Source organism: Trichomycterus rosablanca, chromosome 9 (genome assembly GCF_030014385.1).
Source record: "Trichomycterus rosablanca isolate fTriRos1 chromosome 9, fTriRos1.hap1, whole genome shotgun sequence".
Classification (NCBI taxonomy): domain Eukaryota; kingdom Metazoa; phylum Chordata; class Actinopteri; order Siluriformes; family Trichomycteridae; genus Trichomycterus; species Trichomycterus rosablanca.
The window spans coordinates 696,201-713,629 of record NC_085996.1 but is presented as its reverse complement, the minus strand read 5'-3'; the positions used below and the strand labels follow the sequence as shown (position 1 = coordinate 713,629).

Here is a 17,429-nt window from a genome sequence, read left to right as displayed (position 1 = left end):
ACATTTTTGATCATATATAATGTGATTATGCTAATTGCGCTAACTCATCGTCAACGGTTCGGTCAGCAAATCACTCCTGACCAATCAGGATACGGGACGGGGGCGGGGCTTAGCCCGAGAGCGCCTACGTGCTTGCGTGGCTTTATAGCTCTCGCGAGCTTTGGCGCGAGGCCCGCTCAGCGCTCGTGCCCTATGGTCTCGCGCATAGTCAGGTCGGTATATAAAGGCGGATCGGCGACGGGAGAAGGAGCAGCCCGGGACCGAGAGATATAACACACACCGTCCAACAGCTGGGTTTTTATGGTTTTTTACTTTCGGTTCATCTCCCCACTCATGAGGAGCAGTTTTAATCCTTTTATCGGTGTTTTAAGCCGCTGAATTGGTGCTTTTTCTCGGTCGCTGTGCGCGTCTCCGGGCTGCGTGTTTGTCTCTAGTTAAAATGGCGAGCTCGGCTAACTCGAACCCAGTGGTAAGGACCCGGATCTCAGAGTCACTCAGTACTGAGCTGTGAAACACGACAAACGGGGTCAAATAACGAATTTAATCAGGTTCTGAGGGGGTTTAATGTTAAATAAACCCTGAGTTTGCTTTTCCCTTTCATAAAACAGCGATAGAGACACGAAATCGGCCATTTTAACTAAGATCTGATGTGGAGCAGCTGTTGGAACAGGATCAGACCTGCTTCTGCACTAATATCATCTACAACACTCATTATTGCTTTATTATCATCATTATTATCATCGAAATCAGGCTGTTCTTGCTTGTTAATAAGTCAGGGAGGTCTGTTTGGAGTCGTTTGCTTTAATTCGATAGTCTAGATGAGAAGATGAAAGTGAATCTGCAGCTTGTCATATATATATATAATCACATGGATTCATTCTAACACACATAAAATCTGCATTTTTAAATCACTCATCTGATTTCTGTGATAAAATGAAACGATGTGACTTTATGCCTTCAGTGCCTTTAGTTCGATTCCCAGGTGGAGTTTGCACGTTCTCCCCGTGTCTGTGTGGGTTTCCTCCGGGAGCTCCGGTTTCCTCCCACAGTCCAAAGACGTGCAGTCAGGTTAATGTTGGAGACACAACGTTGTCTATTAGTGTGTTTGATAGTGAAACTTAATCTGACGAAGGTGTGTAAAGCATGATGTTAGGGCAAGCTGTAGCCTAGTGGTTAGGATACCGGACTAGTAATCACAAGGTCTCTGGTTAAAGCCCCACCACAGCCAGGTTGCTTCTGTTGGGCCCTTGAGCAAGGCCCTTAACCCTCAATTGCTCAGATTGTATACCGTCACAGTACTGTAAGTCGCTCTGGATAAAAGCGTCTGCTAAATGCTGAAAATGCAAAATAATAGTTTGGATCCGTTCTAAAATGCTTAATCCAGTCAATAAGTCAAAAGTTTAGAAGGTTATTTGGTCCGATTTGGAGTTCAGGGCTGTAAAACAACTTCTGATTGATGCATTGCTAAAAAAATATAGTTTTAAACTTAGTTGTTGGTGTTTTGTTGGTTTTCTAACATCTACAGATATGAAGCTGGACTGTTTTTTGTTGTCCACTATGTGACTTTGACCATTTCAATTCAACTTTGCATTCAAATAATGACCTTAAACGATGCAAATATCTGCACCATTACTTATTTGTGCAATTTACTGCGTTAAATGAATACCAAATCGTTCTGAAAGTGAGTAAAAGAGGAACAGTCCGTGTAGTGAGTGAGCTGTAAAAGTGTATTGTGTTAATCTTTATATTTAATATTACGGTGTTTAAATTCATCCTTATTTTTCCAGTATTTATGAACAGGATTGTAGAGCATCGTGTGCATTTGCCTCGTAACTCTTGCAGTCTCATAACAGCCTGTAATTAACAGGAGAAGCTAAACTGACCGGGTCCGAGTGGACGTGTTTAGTGCAGAAGCGGCTGAGTAATGGCCTCGTCCTCCTCCCAACACTGTGTGTGCTGGTGTTTCTCCTCCTGTCCTCTTCCTGCCTTTATACACACACACACCCACACACCACTCTAATATAGACTCAGGCCTGAATGGGAAGGAGCTACACACCACGTCACACACACACACACACACACACCCTCCATATAAACCCCCAGCATGGGCTTTAAATAGAGCTGCTGCGGCTCTGTGCAGGATTAATCCCAAACATGGGTTCAGGATGGACTTTAAATACTGTGCTGTACATCTGCATACGCTTTAAATACTCTTATATATACCTGAATATGCTTTAAATACTGTGCTATAAACCAGTATAAGCTTTAAATACTGTTATATATACCTGAATATGCTTTAAATACTGTGCTATAAACCAGTATAAGCTTTAAATACTGTGCTATAAACCAGTATAAGCTTTAAATACTGTGCTGTACATCTGCATACGCTTTAAATACTCTTATATATACCTGAATATGCTTTAAATACTGTGCTATAAACCAGTATAAGCTTTAAATACTGTTATATATACCTGAATATGCTTTAAATACTGTGCTATAAACCAGTATAAGCTTTAAATACTGTTATATATACCTGAATATGCTTTAAATACTGTGCTATAAACCAGTATAAGCTTTAAATACTGTTATATATACCTGAATATGCTTTAAATACTGTGCTATAAACCAGTATAAGCTTTAAATACTGTGCTATAAACCAGTATAAGCTTTAAATACTGTGCTATAAACCAGTATAAGCTTTAAATACTCTTATATATACCTGAATATGCTTTAAATACTGTGCTATAAACCAGTATAAGCTTTAAATACTGTTATATATACCCGTATATGCTTTAAATACTGTGCTATAAACCAGCATAAGCTTTAAATACTCTTATATATACCTGAATATGCTTTAAATACTGTGCTATAAACCAGCATAAGCTTTAAATACTCTTATATATACCTGAATATGCTTTAAATACTGTGCTATAAACCAGCATAAGCTTTAAATACTGTTATATATACCCGTATATGCTTTAAATACTGTTATATATACCCGTATATGCTTTAAATACTGTGCTATAAACCAGTATAAGCTTTAAATACTCTTATATATACCTGAATATGCTTTAAATACTGTTATATATACCCGTAAATGCTTTAAATACTGTGCTGTATATCTGCATACGCTTTAAATACTGTTATATATACCTGAATATGCTTTAAATACTGTGCTATAAACCAGCATAAGCTTTAAATACTGTTATATATACCCGTAAATGCTTTAAATACTGTGCTGTATATCTGCATACGCTTTAAATACTGTTATATATACCTGAATATGCTTTAAATACTGTGCTATAAACCAGTATAAGCTTTAAATACTGTTATATATACCTGTATATGCTTTAAATACTGTGCTATAAACCAGTATAAGCTTTAAATACTGTGCAATATACCTGTATATGCTTTAAATACTGTGCTATATATCTGCATAAGCTTTAAATACTGTTATATATACCTGTATATGCTTTAAATACTGTGCTATAAACCAGTATAAGCTTTAAATACTGTGAAAAATACCTAAATATGCTTTAAATACTGTGCTATAAACCAGTATAAGCTTTAAATACTGCGCTATATACTTGTGTAGATTTTAAATACTTCACTATATATCTATGTACACTTTTAATACTGCACTATAGATCTGTATGAGTTTTAAATACTGCACTTTAGATTTGAATACGCTTAAAACACTGCACTGTATATCTGTGTAGACTTTACATACTGCACTATATATCTATATACACTTTAAAGACTGCACTTTAGATCTGTATACGCTTTAAATACTGCACTGTATATATGGATCCACTTTAAATACTGCACTATAGATCTGTATACGCTTTAAATACTGCACTTGACACTTGTATGGACTTGAAATACTGCACCTTAGACATACACGAGCTTTAAATACTGCACTGTCGACCTAAATGTATTTTAAATACTGCACTGTACCTGTAGATCAGTATGACATTTAAATTATGCATGTTATTATAGACTTTAAATATGATTCTCCCTTCCAAACCCCCCTAAATAATCATAAATATAAACATGTAGCACAATCACCCACCTCTGCATGAGACCTCTGCTGTTCCTCCCGCGGTGCTGTTGTATTAATCTCTCTCTCGCTTGTGTTCCAGCCTAAGCTCTATAAGTCGGTGATGGAAGACGTGATCAACGAAGTCCGAGAGCTGTTCCTGGATGAAGGTGTGGACGAGCAGGTTCTCATGGAGCTCAAAACGGTAAACGGCGGTTCCTCAAACGTGTGTGTGTTCATGCACACTTACCGATCAATAACCGAATGTCATATCGGGGGAAACAAAATCTCAGATGTGCAAAAGCAAGTTATGAATGAAAAACCCTATCGCTGACACGGACGTGAAAATGCAAGGCTGGAACTTTCCGAGGGTAGCTAGAATCCTATTGTGAGAACTTCTTCACAGATGCAAAATAAGCCCTTCAAAGTAAAGCATTTCGAATAAAAAATCTAGTTTTTAAACTGTCCCTTTTTTAGGGCTCCAAACATCCAACTGTAAGTCGTACGGACTTGAGACTTGGTCAGCGGGTAGTCGTCTTTTCTCCAGCTACTCGGGTGCTCGAGTTCAGCCCGACTGGCCTGATGGTGGCACTATAGTCCTGGTCAGGGTCACGGTGGGTCTGATTCACTACTCGAAATGCAGGAGACACACCGTACAGGTCACCAGTCCAATTTCTAGTAGCTCCGGTTGGCCTGGTTTTCTGACTTTATGCATGGGATGTTTGGGATGCTCAGGTGTCCTTTTGAGCGTTTAGTGTCTATGATGGGTGTCGCTGAACCACACGTGGTCTCTGGATGAAACGAAGCGGTGTTTGAATGAGACAAGGCCACGGGGCACACATGGTGGAGGTTCAGTAATGTTCTGGGGTTGCTTGATCGTGTGATGCCTTGAATGTTCACCATCCCTTGTGGTGTACAGCCTTCGGATCTCGGATGAACGTTCCTCTCCGTGTGACGCGAGGAGCGTCCACCTTGTGGTCTGGTTTTCGTAATGATCGTGTACCGTTTCTTCTGCCGTGTGTTGAAGCTGTGGGAGGGTAAGCTGATGCAGTCCAAAGCCGTCGACGGCTTCCACTCGGAGGAGCAGCAGCAGCAGCAGCAGGTCGCTCAGCAGCAGCATGTTCAGCTCGTCCAACCCGCCCAGCCGACTAACCAACCTCAGCAGATTATGATTCCTGCGGCGCAGCACGGTCAGTCTACACTTAGTAATGGTTTACAAATGTATATACTCTTAACATCATCGGATTGGGTTGCTCTATGGGACAGAATACTGGTCTTATTGCTTTTGGATTGTTTCTGTTATCAAGGTCTAGGTGCAATTCAGATCATTATTAAATCCTGACCAGCACAAGCTGTATCCATATAAGATAAGACATAAGATAAGATCGCCTTTTATTATCCTACGGGGGCTTCAAGAACGTAGTAAAATCAAACGTTTATACATATATTAAAAAATAGAAATCTAAATCAATGTAAACGACGGATGAAAACGAGCAGCCCATAATGAATCTAACAGTTCTGGTCATCGTGTGTTCCTCTTGTTGTAGCTCCACAACAGCAGGTGATCATACAGGATCCCAAACTCCTACAGCACATGAGTGCGACCGGCATGGTGAGTACATCAGGATCATGGCTACAATCCCAAATTCATCCCAATCTCGACACCCCCTACAGTCCCTGTCACGGTGCAGGGTGTTACCTGAACCCGGCCACGAGGCGGGGGGCGCGTCGTCGCGGGCGTTTTCCCCACCCCAGCCGATAGCAGTCAGCCACTGGGATTCGAACCCGGGCCGAGTACTTTGCTCATCAGCCCCACTACCCATTCTGCTACCCAATCGAAAACCATGAGTACCAGTATGGGACCCCTCTCCCCAGTTGGCTGCTTTAAACAGTCTCCGCTCTTCTACTAAGCTGTTCTGTCAAGAACTCTGTCTACCCGCTTGTTAAGTGGTGTCCAAGTTGGCCGAGTCCCTCGGATTTTCAATATGCCACAGTGCTGTGTCCCCGTACCGCTTCAACAGGTCCGAGTCGGAAAAAAAACGACCCAACTGTCTTTGTACCGCTTTCCTTGTGATTAGATATCATGAAGTAATATTTCTGTTCATAATTCAATGTAAAAATGTAAACAGTCGTTGTATATTCATTACACGTGTTTCAAGCTTTTTTATTTTATTTCATATAATAATATGAGATTCTGGATTTTTACTATATAAGCTATAAGCTATACTGATTAAAAGTAAAACCAAAAAGTTAGAAATGTCAGTTTTCATGTAATGAATTAAAAATATGAGCGCTTACCTCTTGATGAGGTGACATGAATTAATGACCTGAACTTCATGATATTCTGATTACCTGAAGTGCACTAGTGTGCTGCACATCTTGTCTTATTTGTGTGTGTATATATATATATATATATATATATAATATATGTATTAGGGCTGTCGAAGTTAACGCGATAATAACGCATTAACGCGACCTCAATTTAACGCGATAAAAAAAAAATAGTGCCGTTAACGCAAATTCTAGTTCATGTTGAGACTTGACTGGTAGAACAAACGTTTTAATGTCGGACTTGCCACCGTTGTTCATTTGCGGTTTGTTAAAATAATATAACTGAGCGTCGTAGGGATGCACTTGCATAATAAAGAAATAAATACACGCTATATTCACAAGTTATCGGGAGCAAAACACTTCATTAACTTAATCTGTTACGGCACTGAATACCGGAGTCAAGCACGCTAGTCCATGAACTATGGAAGCCCCAAAGGGTCAAAACACACTCACTTCGTGTAGAAACGTCCACTTTTCACATTTCACTTAAAAAACCTTGTTTTCTATAACATTTACACAGATTTTATTTAATGCGATTAATCGCGATTAACTATATGAAATTCTGAGATTAATCGCGATTAAAAATTGTAATCGTTTGACAGCCCTAATATGTATATAATAAGACCTTTTCTGGTCCAGACCACTATTGAGAAGGACTAGACATTTATGACCCGTGTAATGTTTACGACAGCAACACAGAGTTCCTTAAGTTTCCCACAAACAGAATTTATTTTAACTTTCTTCTTACATTGACTCGTCCGTTAATCCAAGTTTCTTATAAAAACTCACTATGTTCGCAATTGGCGTATAACAGACAAAACTACGATCATAAATCTGTTGCTCCACGTCCTCTTTCTTTCCGTATATTTGATAAATATTGTCGGTATATAGAGTCAGTACAATTCTGCCCCCCCGCAGGCTCCACCGAAGAGGACTAATGAATAACAGCATACACTGATTACCAGGAAAAAATCATCAATAGCTGAAATACCAAGTCACCTCAAATAAGTATTCTTTAACCAAACAGAAAATATTTATGACAATAAACATAGATCATTACAATTAGTGCAATATGGATCTTACAATATATATATATAAAGGTTCACAGGTTTAGCCATAGTTGTTTGCGTTTGCGATTAGGTTCGTTTGGCCCCGGAAATGACGCGTGACAAAACAGCTGGAGTTATTATACACGATACAATGGGCGTGGCTGGAACACTTGAACCTAATAATGAGGGTGTCCACCAACATTCATTTGTAAGTGTGTGTGTGTGTTTGTAGAGTGCGGCAGCCACCGCGGCGACGTTGGCTCTGCCCGCCGGTATGTCGTCCTACCAACAACTCATCACCCCTCAAGGTAAGGTCCTGTTAGGGCATCGACTTTTACTCTGCGTCGCTGCACGGCCGATCTCCTGCAAGGACCTCTGATGACCCTGCTGAGGTGAGCGCTGACCTTTGCGGGGTTGTGTTTGATCAGGTCAGATCCTGCAGGTGGTGAGAGCTGCCAACGGGACTCAGTACATCATTCAGCCCCAGCAGCCCATCATGGTGCAGCCACAGGTTCTCCCTCAGATACAGACCGGTGGGGTACAGGCTCCGGTCATCCAGCAGGTACACGGACCTTTTATTACCTTTTTTCTTATGATCTTTAAAGTTTTTTAGTAGGAACTTTTGCTTGAGACGGTCCATGTAGATCAACCTTTACTTACAAGTACCAACTATAAAACTATGAAACCTAACGTTCTCTCATGGTTTTATGAGAACTAACAGAGAACGTTAGTTAAAGTATCGTTCCAGTAACGTTCCCGGAAGGTTTTCTCATGATCCAGTGAGAGAAATTAGCTCTACACTGCAACCCTAACCCTAACCTGTTTTATAACCGGCCAGTGATAGCTCAGTGGTTAAGGTACTGGACTAGTAAACAGAAGGTTGCTGGTTCAAGCCCCGCCACCACAGAGTTGCCACTGTTGGGTCCCTGAGCGAGGCCCTTAACCCTCAATTGCTCATCGTGTAAGTCGCTTTGGATAAAAGCGTCTGCTAAATGCTGTAAATGTAAAATGTAAATGACCTTATGCGGACCGGGTTCCACAATCTACATGAGCTAAACCGGCTAGAACTGGAATCTGGAGGTCATCCAGTAGCATTCCGGTGTAGCAGTATTCTTGGAATATTGGAATATGACTACTGGCAATCATGCCCAAAGTAGGGCTGGGCGAATTTGCAAAAATAAAAATAAAAAAATCTCGATTATTTTAATATTATTACAGATTGCCGATTGCGATTTCGATTTTTTTTGTTCTTGTATAATGCAATTGAAGAGAGACTCAAATTTCTTGTTGGTTTTTTTTTTGCGTTTTTGTTTAAAAGACTGCAGAAGTGAAAAATAGTAACAGCACCACCTATAATTATCATTTCAAGAGACTCAAACTTTATAACGATAACGATTTATTTATTTTTAGCGCATCCAATTGTTCAATTAGCATCGTGCTTCCTCTCTGTCTATGCCGAACCCCGCCCTGACGGAGGTGATCGAAGCTAACCCGTATCCCCTCCGAAACACGAGCAGCAGCCGGATGCATCTTTGCCACCCACACGTCGACGTGTTTGGCGCCACCTAGCGTTGCATGCGGAGAGACACACCCTAAGGGCACCCCCTCCCATCTCTGTGTAAGCGCCTCCAATCGGCCGGCAGAGAACGCGATCGCATTCTGACAGAGAGAGACCCACATCCGGTTCTTTGTCCCGCCCCCCACATGAGCGACCGGCCAATCGTTGCTCATACAGCCACTCGGCTTCGAACCGGTAAAGCAAGGCTGGATTCGATACCACGCTTCTCAGAATCCAGAAGCGCGTTTCTTTTTACCGCTGCGCCACCTGAGCGGCAATTAGCTCTATTTTTTTAATAAGAATAGCTCACACACAACCCTTACTTTAAATAACGTGCAGCAGAACCTCCTTACATTAGGAAAAGTGCAAAACTGCAAAAAGTTCTTTACAGGTTTCTTAAAAGCACACGAGCCTGTGACGTGAGTCTGTATCAGTATCTATTCTGGGGGGTGGATGGAGGTCTTAAGTTCTGCTTCTAACAATATAGACTACAATTCCCATGCTCCCACGGACCGTCACGTGACTACATGCTCATCGGCTCCGGGGTTGTGATTCAGTTCGGCTGTGTTTGATTCAGTGACTCTTATTTGAACTCTGTTCGTGTGTCTCGTTTTGCCGATCGTGTTTGCGCTCCTTATTTCTGAACCTTATTTACAGTTGTGTGTGTTACCTGGAATCAAACCCTTCATATAGAGTGTGTGTGTGTGTGTGTGTGTGTGTGTGTTTTTTTTTGGGGGGGGGGGTAGGTGTTGGCCCCTCTGCAGGGCGGCCTTCCTCAGCAGACGGGTGTGATCATTCAGCCGCAGCAGATCGTTCTAGCGGGAAGTAAAGTGCAGCAGAACGCCCAGGTCGGCATCGCGTCACTCTAGTTACATCTTTATACCTTTATTATGTTTGTTTCGGGTGTTGGGGGAGCGGGTGGGGTGGTAGCTCACTGGGCTTGCGCACTGTTACCATGGCTGTGTGGTACACATGCCACCGACAGTGGGTTAGAATGAATAAGCACTTGCACAGTATCATACAATAGTACTGATCATTATTAATTAGTTTATTTATTTTGATTTTGGAGGTCATGCAGGCGACCATGGCACCCGGACAGAACCCCCCACAGACGCAAGCGCAAACCCAGCCGCCCATGATGCTCCAGGTGGACGGCTCCGGAGACACGTCGACCGAGGAGGACGAGGAGGACGAATACGACGAGGACGACGACGAAGACCATGACCGAGACGGAGGAGAGGACGGACAAGTAGAGGAGGTGGGTCTTTAACCGCGGCTATGGCGGTCTCCGCTCTCCTGGGAAGCTGGAAATGAAACGCCGGTGTGTTTTGGTCCATCAGGAGCCTCTGAACAGTGGAGATGACGTGAGTGACGAGGAGGACCAGGAGCTCTTCGACACGGAGAACGTGGTCGTGTGTCAGTACGATAAGGTGCGTTCGGTTTCACTACGATCCCCTGCCCATAGAGGGCGTGCTTTCTTCCGCTCCTCCAGCGTTCGCCTACCTCTCAAAATGGAATTGAATCGACTCTGGTTCGAGGTTCAGTCGAATGGAGCAAAAAATTAAAAAAAACATCCAGTGAGTGGCAGTTCTGTGTGTCCAAAACGCCTTGGTAATGATCGAAATGGATTGTATATCCAGACCTGATCGACTGGAGCTGACAGGAGCTCCGTGTGATTACCCAGATTAAGCACTTAACGGGTGAAGATGCCAGGTACGCTGGAGAATGTCGCCTGGCCTGATGAGTGTGGGTTCAGAATTCAGCATAAACGGCATGAATCCGACCCCCCGACCTGCCTCTCGCGCCAGCAGTTCCACCACTTCGGGTGGTGATGTTTGGGCCTCCAATAGCAACGCAGCATGTTTCGGTGCCGCAGCCTTTCTGAGTTGCAACTGTAATCGCACACCAGCGCATTAGGTGCGATACGGGTGCTTCCGGATTTGGATTTGGGGCCGTATGCAGTAGAAATGGGGTTCTCGCACACCTTGTCGGTCGGGCTTGCAGGTACAGTGTAGGGGTGGAATACTTTTGTGCGTTCCTTGCTCGGAGTGTAAAGGTGTTGTGCTCTCCCGCTTCCTCCTTAGATCCACAGAAGTAAGAACAAATGGAAGTTCCACCTGAAGGACGGCATCATGAACCTGAACGGCCGCGATTACGTCTTCTCCAAAGCCATCGGGGACGCCGAGTGGTAGCCGGACTGGAGCAGAGGCCGCGGACTGTGACCACGCGTGGGATTCGTCTGTAGGGGGAGACCGGACTGCTCGGGCGTCGGAGGGAGGCGGGCACGTGGCGAGCGACGGCGCTGTACATTTTCGGAACGTCACCCGCGCGTTTTTTTTTTACGGAGGAGCTCGGACGACCGCCGGAGGTTTTTCTGGCTCCTCTGATGGACGGTTTGAACTGGAACTAATCTCCTGACGGTCGGTGAACCGGTCCGGCGCGAACGAACGGGTCGGAGCCGAGGATTCCCAGACGCTTTTCTGTAGTGCCTCCAAGTAGCTGTGAAGTAGGCGCGTGCCGAATTTTTATGTTGTTTCGTTATTCTTTTATAACCCGCTTTAATTCACGAGCTTCACCCGGGAGCGGTGACGCAGGAGGGTCGTCACCGGGGGAAGGGGTCACGCTGCCTCAGACGACGGTCCAGCCCGGAACGGAGCGGCGTGATCCGCCACGCTGCGTCGTGCGTGTACATTAGTGTGTGTTTGGTCGTAGTTCTGCAGGTCAATTTTAATGTCGACGTGAGAGACGTCGTTTATTCACTACTAGTCGCTTCCCAGCAAACGTTTTAATATTCATCAGCAAACAAAAGGCGCAAAAAAGGATTTTATTTTATATATGTGTCAGAAATTTGATTGGAATGAGCTTTGATTCTTACTTTTTATTTAATTTATTGGGTTTTTTTTGTAACCAACACATTTAATCGTGAATTATTACTCATAAGAATTTATTTTCTCCTCCGATTTGATTTTCTATTCCGTTTAACGGGGCTAACTGTGTAATGCCAAAGCTTTCAATAAGGTCAATCACATGAGCCGGAGAAAACCTGGACCGGTGACATCACTGTGCCCCATCATACGGTCGTGGAACTCCACCCCTTTGGATCACAGGGCCCGCTGTGACCTTGACCGGGATGCATGCTGTATTATTATTGGAAGGCTTCGTGTATAGACGTGATGTCGGCGCTCCCGGTTCTCTCTGCGTTCCACATTCCTGTCTGACGTGTCTGAAGTTTTACTGGTACCCATCTTCGGCCCTTTGTTAAATCCAATCTATATTTACTTTATATTTATTTATTTTCTTTTTGTTTTGCATTTATGATTGAATGACATTCTTACATTTCACTGCGAGCGTTTCTCAGCAGTGTAGAACCCACACTGCCCATGTATTACTATTATTATTATATTATGTTTATTATTCTTTTTTCATTCTATTTATTCCCCGAGCTCAGACACCATGAAACACGCACACACAGAGGATGAAGCTGCACCACACCGTGTTCCTACGTTCTTCTGTTTTATCTTCTCACCGTTTTAGCTTGAACCTGACCGTGAGCTGTTCCGTCACTATCCAGCGTCGTACGTCATAAGTCTCGTACCCTAAACCCCCCCCCCCCCGTGTCTCTTTGGCGATCACGTCCACTGAATAGTCCAAACGCTCTTTTATTTGTCGATTTATTGTTTGTGCCTTCGGATATGATTTCAGCTATCAGGTATTTTGCAAAACGAATGGTAGCCTTTTTAGAGTCGAGCCTTTAAACCCGACAGACACTGCTTTGTTTTTACGATTGATAATAAACCATGTGCTCAAACTGGCGTCTCTGGTGTGAGTTCTTTCCGTCCAGCATCATCAGGTTTTTTCTTTACTTCTGGGATTATTTCCATCGAGCGGCTCAGGGCGTGCTCGGAACTGGACATGGGAACGACGGAAAAGAAGGTTCGACTGGCTGGAGGAATTTGTGTGGACGTCTGGTCACGTTTGCATGATTTACCTGAGGAAAACATGCACTGTAGGTCCGGACCGTCCACTTCACGAGCTACAGGAGATGAAAGAGCTGCTGGTAACGTCCTGGTACCGGATACCACAGGACCTTCGGATATCATGTAGATAAAACGTATTATCGGACAAAAATGCTACTGAATGCTAGGCTGTCATGAGATACACAACATGGAAACCCCAACTAATTGGTAAGTTAATGTAAATCTTGGGCTTTCGATATTTTGTTTAATAAATGTTACTGCACTGCTTTTTTGTGTAATGGTCAGTATGGGGGTACGCGATTTCGGACGCAGCTATGGTTTGATGAGTTTGATGATGGCCTGTAGACAGCCTGAATTTTCTCTGATTTACTGTAGTAATATACCCCAGGCAGGATGGCAATCCATTGTGAGGCCTCTGCCATCTCCTCCTCAGACACTGCCAATAATATCTGTATGTAGATGTCCGGCTGGCTGATAGCACCGCTCGGTAGTCGAGCGGTTTCCTAGTGATGGTCGTTTAGCATAATTTCCTTTTTTTTTTTTTTCTCAATTACAGCCATGAAGTAAATTGATGTAAAAACTTATTTGCAGCATTGTGGCTCAGTTTTGCCCGATTTCTCTAATAAAAACATCTTTAATTCCCCAGGGTTACAATGGTCTTCTTGATAAACTCTTAACTGGAACACCCACCTTCTCAATCCGTCCTTAATGAGATCCAAGTGTTGGAAAGCTGAAGGTGTTTTGCTCTGGCTTGGTAGCTTCTCCCATTCAGGTGTGGGAACAACTTCAGGAAGCCCCTTCACCATGAGTGCTAGTTTTTAGGTCTTTTACTAAAGAAAAGTGATACAAAATAATAATAATAACAAGCGCCTTCATTTTCTACGACAGCGTATTAGGGCCACTTTAAAGAAAAATATGTTTTTAGGTTTTGATTTTGAGAATGAAGTCGTATAATTTTCAATTTCAAGATTAAAGTCTCATAATTTTTCGACTTTATTCTCATAATATTTCAGCTTTGTTCTCATAATATTTCGACTTTTTTCTTATAATATTTCAGCTTTGTTCTCATAATATTTCGACTTTTTTCTCATAATATTTCGACTTTTTTCTTATAATATTTCAGCTTTATTCTCATATTTCAGATTTATTCTCATAATATTTCAGCTTTATTCTCATAATATTTCGACTTTATTCTCATAATATTTCGACTTTATTCTCATAATATTTCGACTTTTCTCATAATATTTCGACTTTATTCTCATAATTTTTTGACTTTATTCTCATAATATTTCGACTTTTTTCTTATATTTCAGCTTTATTCTCATATTTCGACTTTATTCTCATAATATTTCGACTTTATTCTCATAATATTTCGACTTTATTCTCATATTTCAGCTTTATTCTCATAATTTTTCGACTTTTTTCTTATAATATTTCAGCTTTATTCTCATATTTCGACTTTTTTCTTATAATATTTCAGCTTTATTCTCATATTTCAACTTTATTCTCATATTTCAGATTTATTCTCATAATATTTCAGCTTTATTCTCATAATATTTCAGATTTATTCTCATATTTCAACTTAATTCTCATAATATTTCAGCGTTATTCTCATAATATTTCGACTTTATTCTTGAAAGCAAAACTTAAAAGTATTTTTTTTACAGTGGCCCTAATACGGCGTCATAGAAAAGTGATACATAATAATAATAATAATAATATTAATAATAATAATCACCTGTATTTTCCTCCAGAACAGCTTTAATTCTCTTAACAGATTCCTGGACTGGACTGGACTGGACTGGATGCTTTGGTTGGTTGAACGTTGAAGCTTCTCTGAGAGAAATAATCCTCCAGTTCCTGTATGAGGTAAAGTTTTTTTTACGACGTCGATGTGAAATTCCGACTCATTTCAAAACAAGAAAACAACAATTAGCTTCGTGTTTAGTCTTTATTCATTAATAATAAAATAAAAAGTGAGCGTTCCCATACCGGGAGTCGAACCCGGGCCGCCTGGGTGAAAACCAGGAATCCTAACCGCTAGACCATATGGGAGCTGTAGCGACAAGATGGCGGCTGGAGCATTTCAATGACCTGCTTTTAACTGAAGAAATATCAAATCACTGCTGAGATTACTGAGATTAAACACTGGTTTAGAAATGCGCTGTGTTATTTCTTATATATCTCGTTATCTCGAGATAACAAACGTTGTTTTGTTGAGATCACGCCGTTTTTCCTGTGTTCTCGCGATAACAAGTGTACACCTCAGCTAGCACATCTTATTAAGTGATGAGGCTAATCTGGAATTTATCTCGCACTTATAAACACAAAGTGTCCAGTTCCTGATTAAAGTAAATACAGATGCGTGGATTGAAGCCTGTGTTTGTTTTATTACTATCCACAAACTCAAATCAGAAGATTATAGGTTCGACTCCTGGCTAGCTCAGTTATCGTACACCTTTTATTGTCTTTCTAATTCTTTGTGTCTGGTTCTCTGGGACTCCCGGTGTGGGAATCAGTCTTTATCATTGTACTCGAGCAAAACTTGTTCTGTTGGAACTATGACTGCAGTCCATCAGGTAGCAGTCGCTGTGAGCCGGAAGTGGCTGACCGCTGGGATGCCGTGATCGTATAGTGGTTAGTACTCTGCGTTGTGGCCGCAGCCAGAGCCGTAGATAAGAGAGAGTTGCGACACTCCTTGATCTCGCCGCTACGCGGTCACGTGGTTCATGTAACCCTCAATAGTTCCAAACAAACCCGGCGCTGTCATGTTCTCAAATGGGACAGGCAGCAGTGAATGAAATATTAAACGGCAAATAATAAACATTTGTACAATTTCTGGGTATTTTCAACTGCGTTTACATTTACTGCATCTGCTTTAATGTCAATTTGGTATATAAAGTGGAAGATTGATGTTTATAATGACTTGTTAATAGGTCGTTCTTGTTAACACAGTACATTATATTAGCATACATTACATAATGCCATATCATTAAGTAGTAGAAACAATATACAGTACAGAGATTAAAGTTTTTTTATGTTTTGTTTTTTACATAAACTAATCTCCCTTCACTTTCCTGAGGATTCATAATAATAATCATTTTGGCTAAACACTAAGCCATGTGGCTAGATTAATAAGGTTTACCTGCACTGAATGAAAAGATTGATAAACACATTACCGTACCAAAAACATTATAGTGCAGGTACATGAAAAAGCATTCATTCATCTCTTATTTCATGAGTGATTAATAATTGATTCCTACATGTAATACATTAATGAATTCATTATGAATATGCACAAGTTCATTTTGTCTAATGTAAGTGGTGGACAAGGTACACAAACCATGTAGTTGAGTTGAAGTAGAGATATCCAAGGTAACATATTACTCCAGTAAAAGTAGTAGTAAAAGTAAAAATACTCTTTACCTCCATTAAGGTACTAAACTAAATTTACCTTCAAATGTACTTAAGTATGAAAGTAAAAGTATAATGATTTATTGTGGTTCTAATGTTTTATGATCATTTCTGTAACTAGACTCTTGATTAATCAACTCATTTTAGGTAAAAAGACTCTAGTGTCATTAATTAAGCTTAACTGACTAAGCTAAATTCAGTTATACCTATTAATTAAGATAAACATGTAACATTTAGTGCTGAGCAAATGCTAAACAATAACAGTATTAAGTATATTAATGACATTAAATTCATAATTTTTTTAAAACAAAGCAACATACAGCTAAAAATGTTTGATAAGTAGTGGAAATGAATGGGGCTCTATGGGTTGTTTGGAACTATACAGAGCTCCACAACCCGGAAGCTGCACAGAAAAAATGTCCCGCCCCCTTTCCAACGGTTCCCTATGGGAGTGTCGCCACTCTGTTCTCTCTACCGCTCTGGCCGCAGCGACCCCGGTCCGAATCCGGGTCACGGCAGCGTGTTTTTATATGTCGTGCTTGGAAGGTTTCCATTCTCTCCTGGGTCAAGAGACAGAAATGTTGAAAGAAATGATCCCAGTTATTTCCCACTACAAATTTCTATTGCTTCTAAAAGACTGGTGTTGATTTTGCATTAATAAAATAAATAAAAAAGAAATTACACAGCGAACCTAAAGACAGTAAATATTTTAAATAAATACATTTTAAATAGAACTGACGATTCGAATTAAAATTCGGTCATTATTTAATTATCTGCTTCATAGTTTTGCGATAAAATCAGTAAAATCTCCACCAGGTGGCGCTAGTGATTCACATTTACCCAACATGTTCTCTCTCTCTCTCTCTCTCTCTCTCTCACTCTCTTTCTCTCTCACACTCTCTCTCTCTCTCTCTCTCTCTCTCACTCTCTTTCTCTCTCACACTCTCTCTCTCTCTCACTCTCTTTCTCTCTCACTCTCTTTCTCTCTCACTCTCTTTCTCTCTCACTCTCTCTCTCTCTCTCTCACTCTCTTTCTCTCTCACTCTCTTTCTCTCTCACTC

The 17,429-nt window shown here is 41.4% G+C and overlaps 1 protein-coding gene and 1 non-coding gene across 2 annotated transcripts; one reads left to right on the top strand and one right to left on the bottom strand.

Annotated features, from left to right (window-relative positions):
* The first annotated feature begins 237 nt into the window (after window positions 1-237).
* Window positions 238-12,785, top strand: gtf2a1 (general transcription factor IIA, 1). Its single transcript, XM_063001530.1, has 10 exons — window positions 238-469; window positions 4,143-4,244; window positions 5,067-5,229; window positions 5,587-5,651; window positions 7,652-7,727; window positions 7,848-7,981; window positions 9,724-9,825; window positions 10,047-10,235; window positions 10,318-10,407; window positions 11,062-12,785. The coding sequence occupies exons 1-10, from the start codon at window positions 440-442 to the stop codon at window positions 11,167-11,169; spliced, it is 1,059 nt and encodes a 352-aa protein (XP_062857600.1). The 5' UTR covers window positions 238-439; the 3' UTR covers window positions 11,170-12,785.
* A 2,152-nt stretch (window positions 12,786-14,937) lies between these two features.
* trnae-uuc (transfer RNA glutamic acid (anticodon UUC)) lies at window positions 14,938-15,009 on the bottom strand. Its single transcript has one exon. It is a non-coding gene; the product is annotated as a tRNA-Glu (tRNA).
* Window positions 15,010-17,429: the final 2,420 nt, after the last annotated feature.

What these genes read in the sequence shown, in the direction of transcription:
- gtf2a1 (XM_063001530.1), top strand. Translation starts at nt 440, where the DNA reads ATGGCGAGCTCGGCTAACTCGAACCCAGTG. An exon ending in TTCTCATGGAGCTCAAAACG is followed by an intron (nt 4,245 to 5,066) that starts GTAAACGGCGGT and finishes CGTGTGTTGAAG; the next exon opens with CTGTGGGAGGGTAAGCTGAT. An exon ending in AAGTGCAGCAGAACGCCCAG is followed by an intron (nt 9,826 to 10,046) that starts GTCGGCATCGCG and finishes TTGATTTTGGAG; the next exon opens with GTCATGCAGGCGACCATGGC.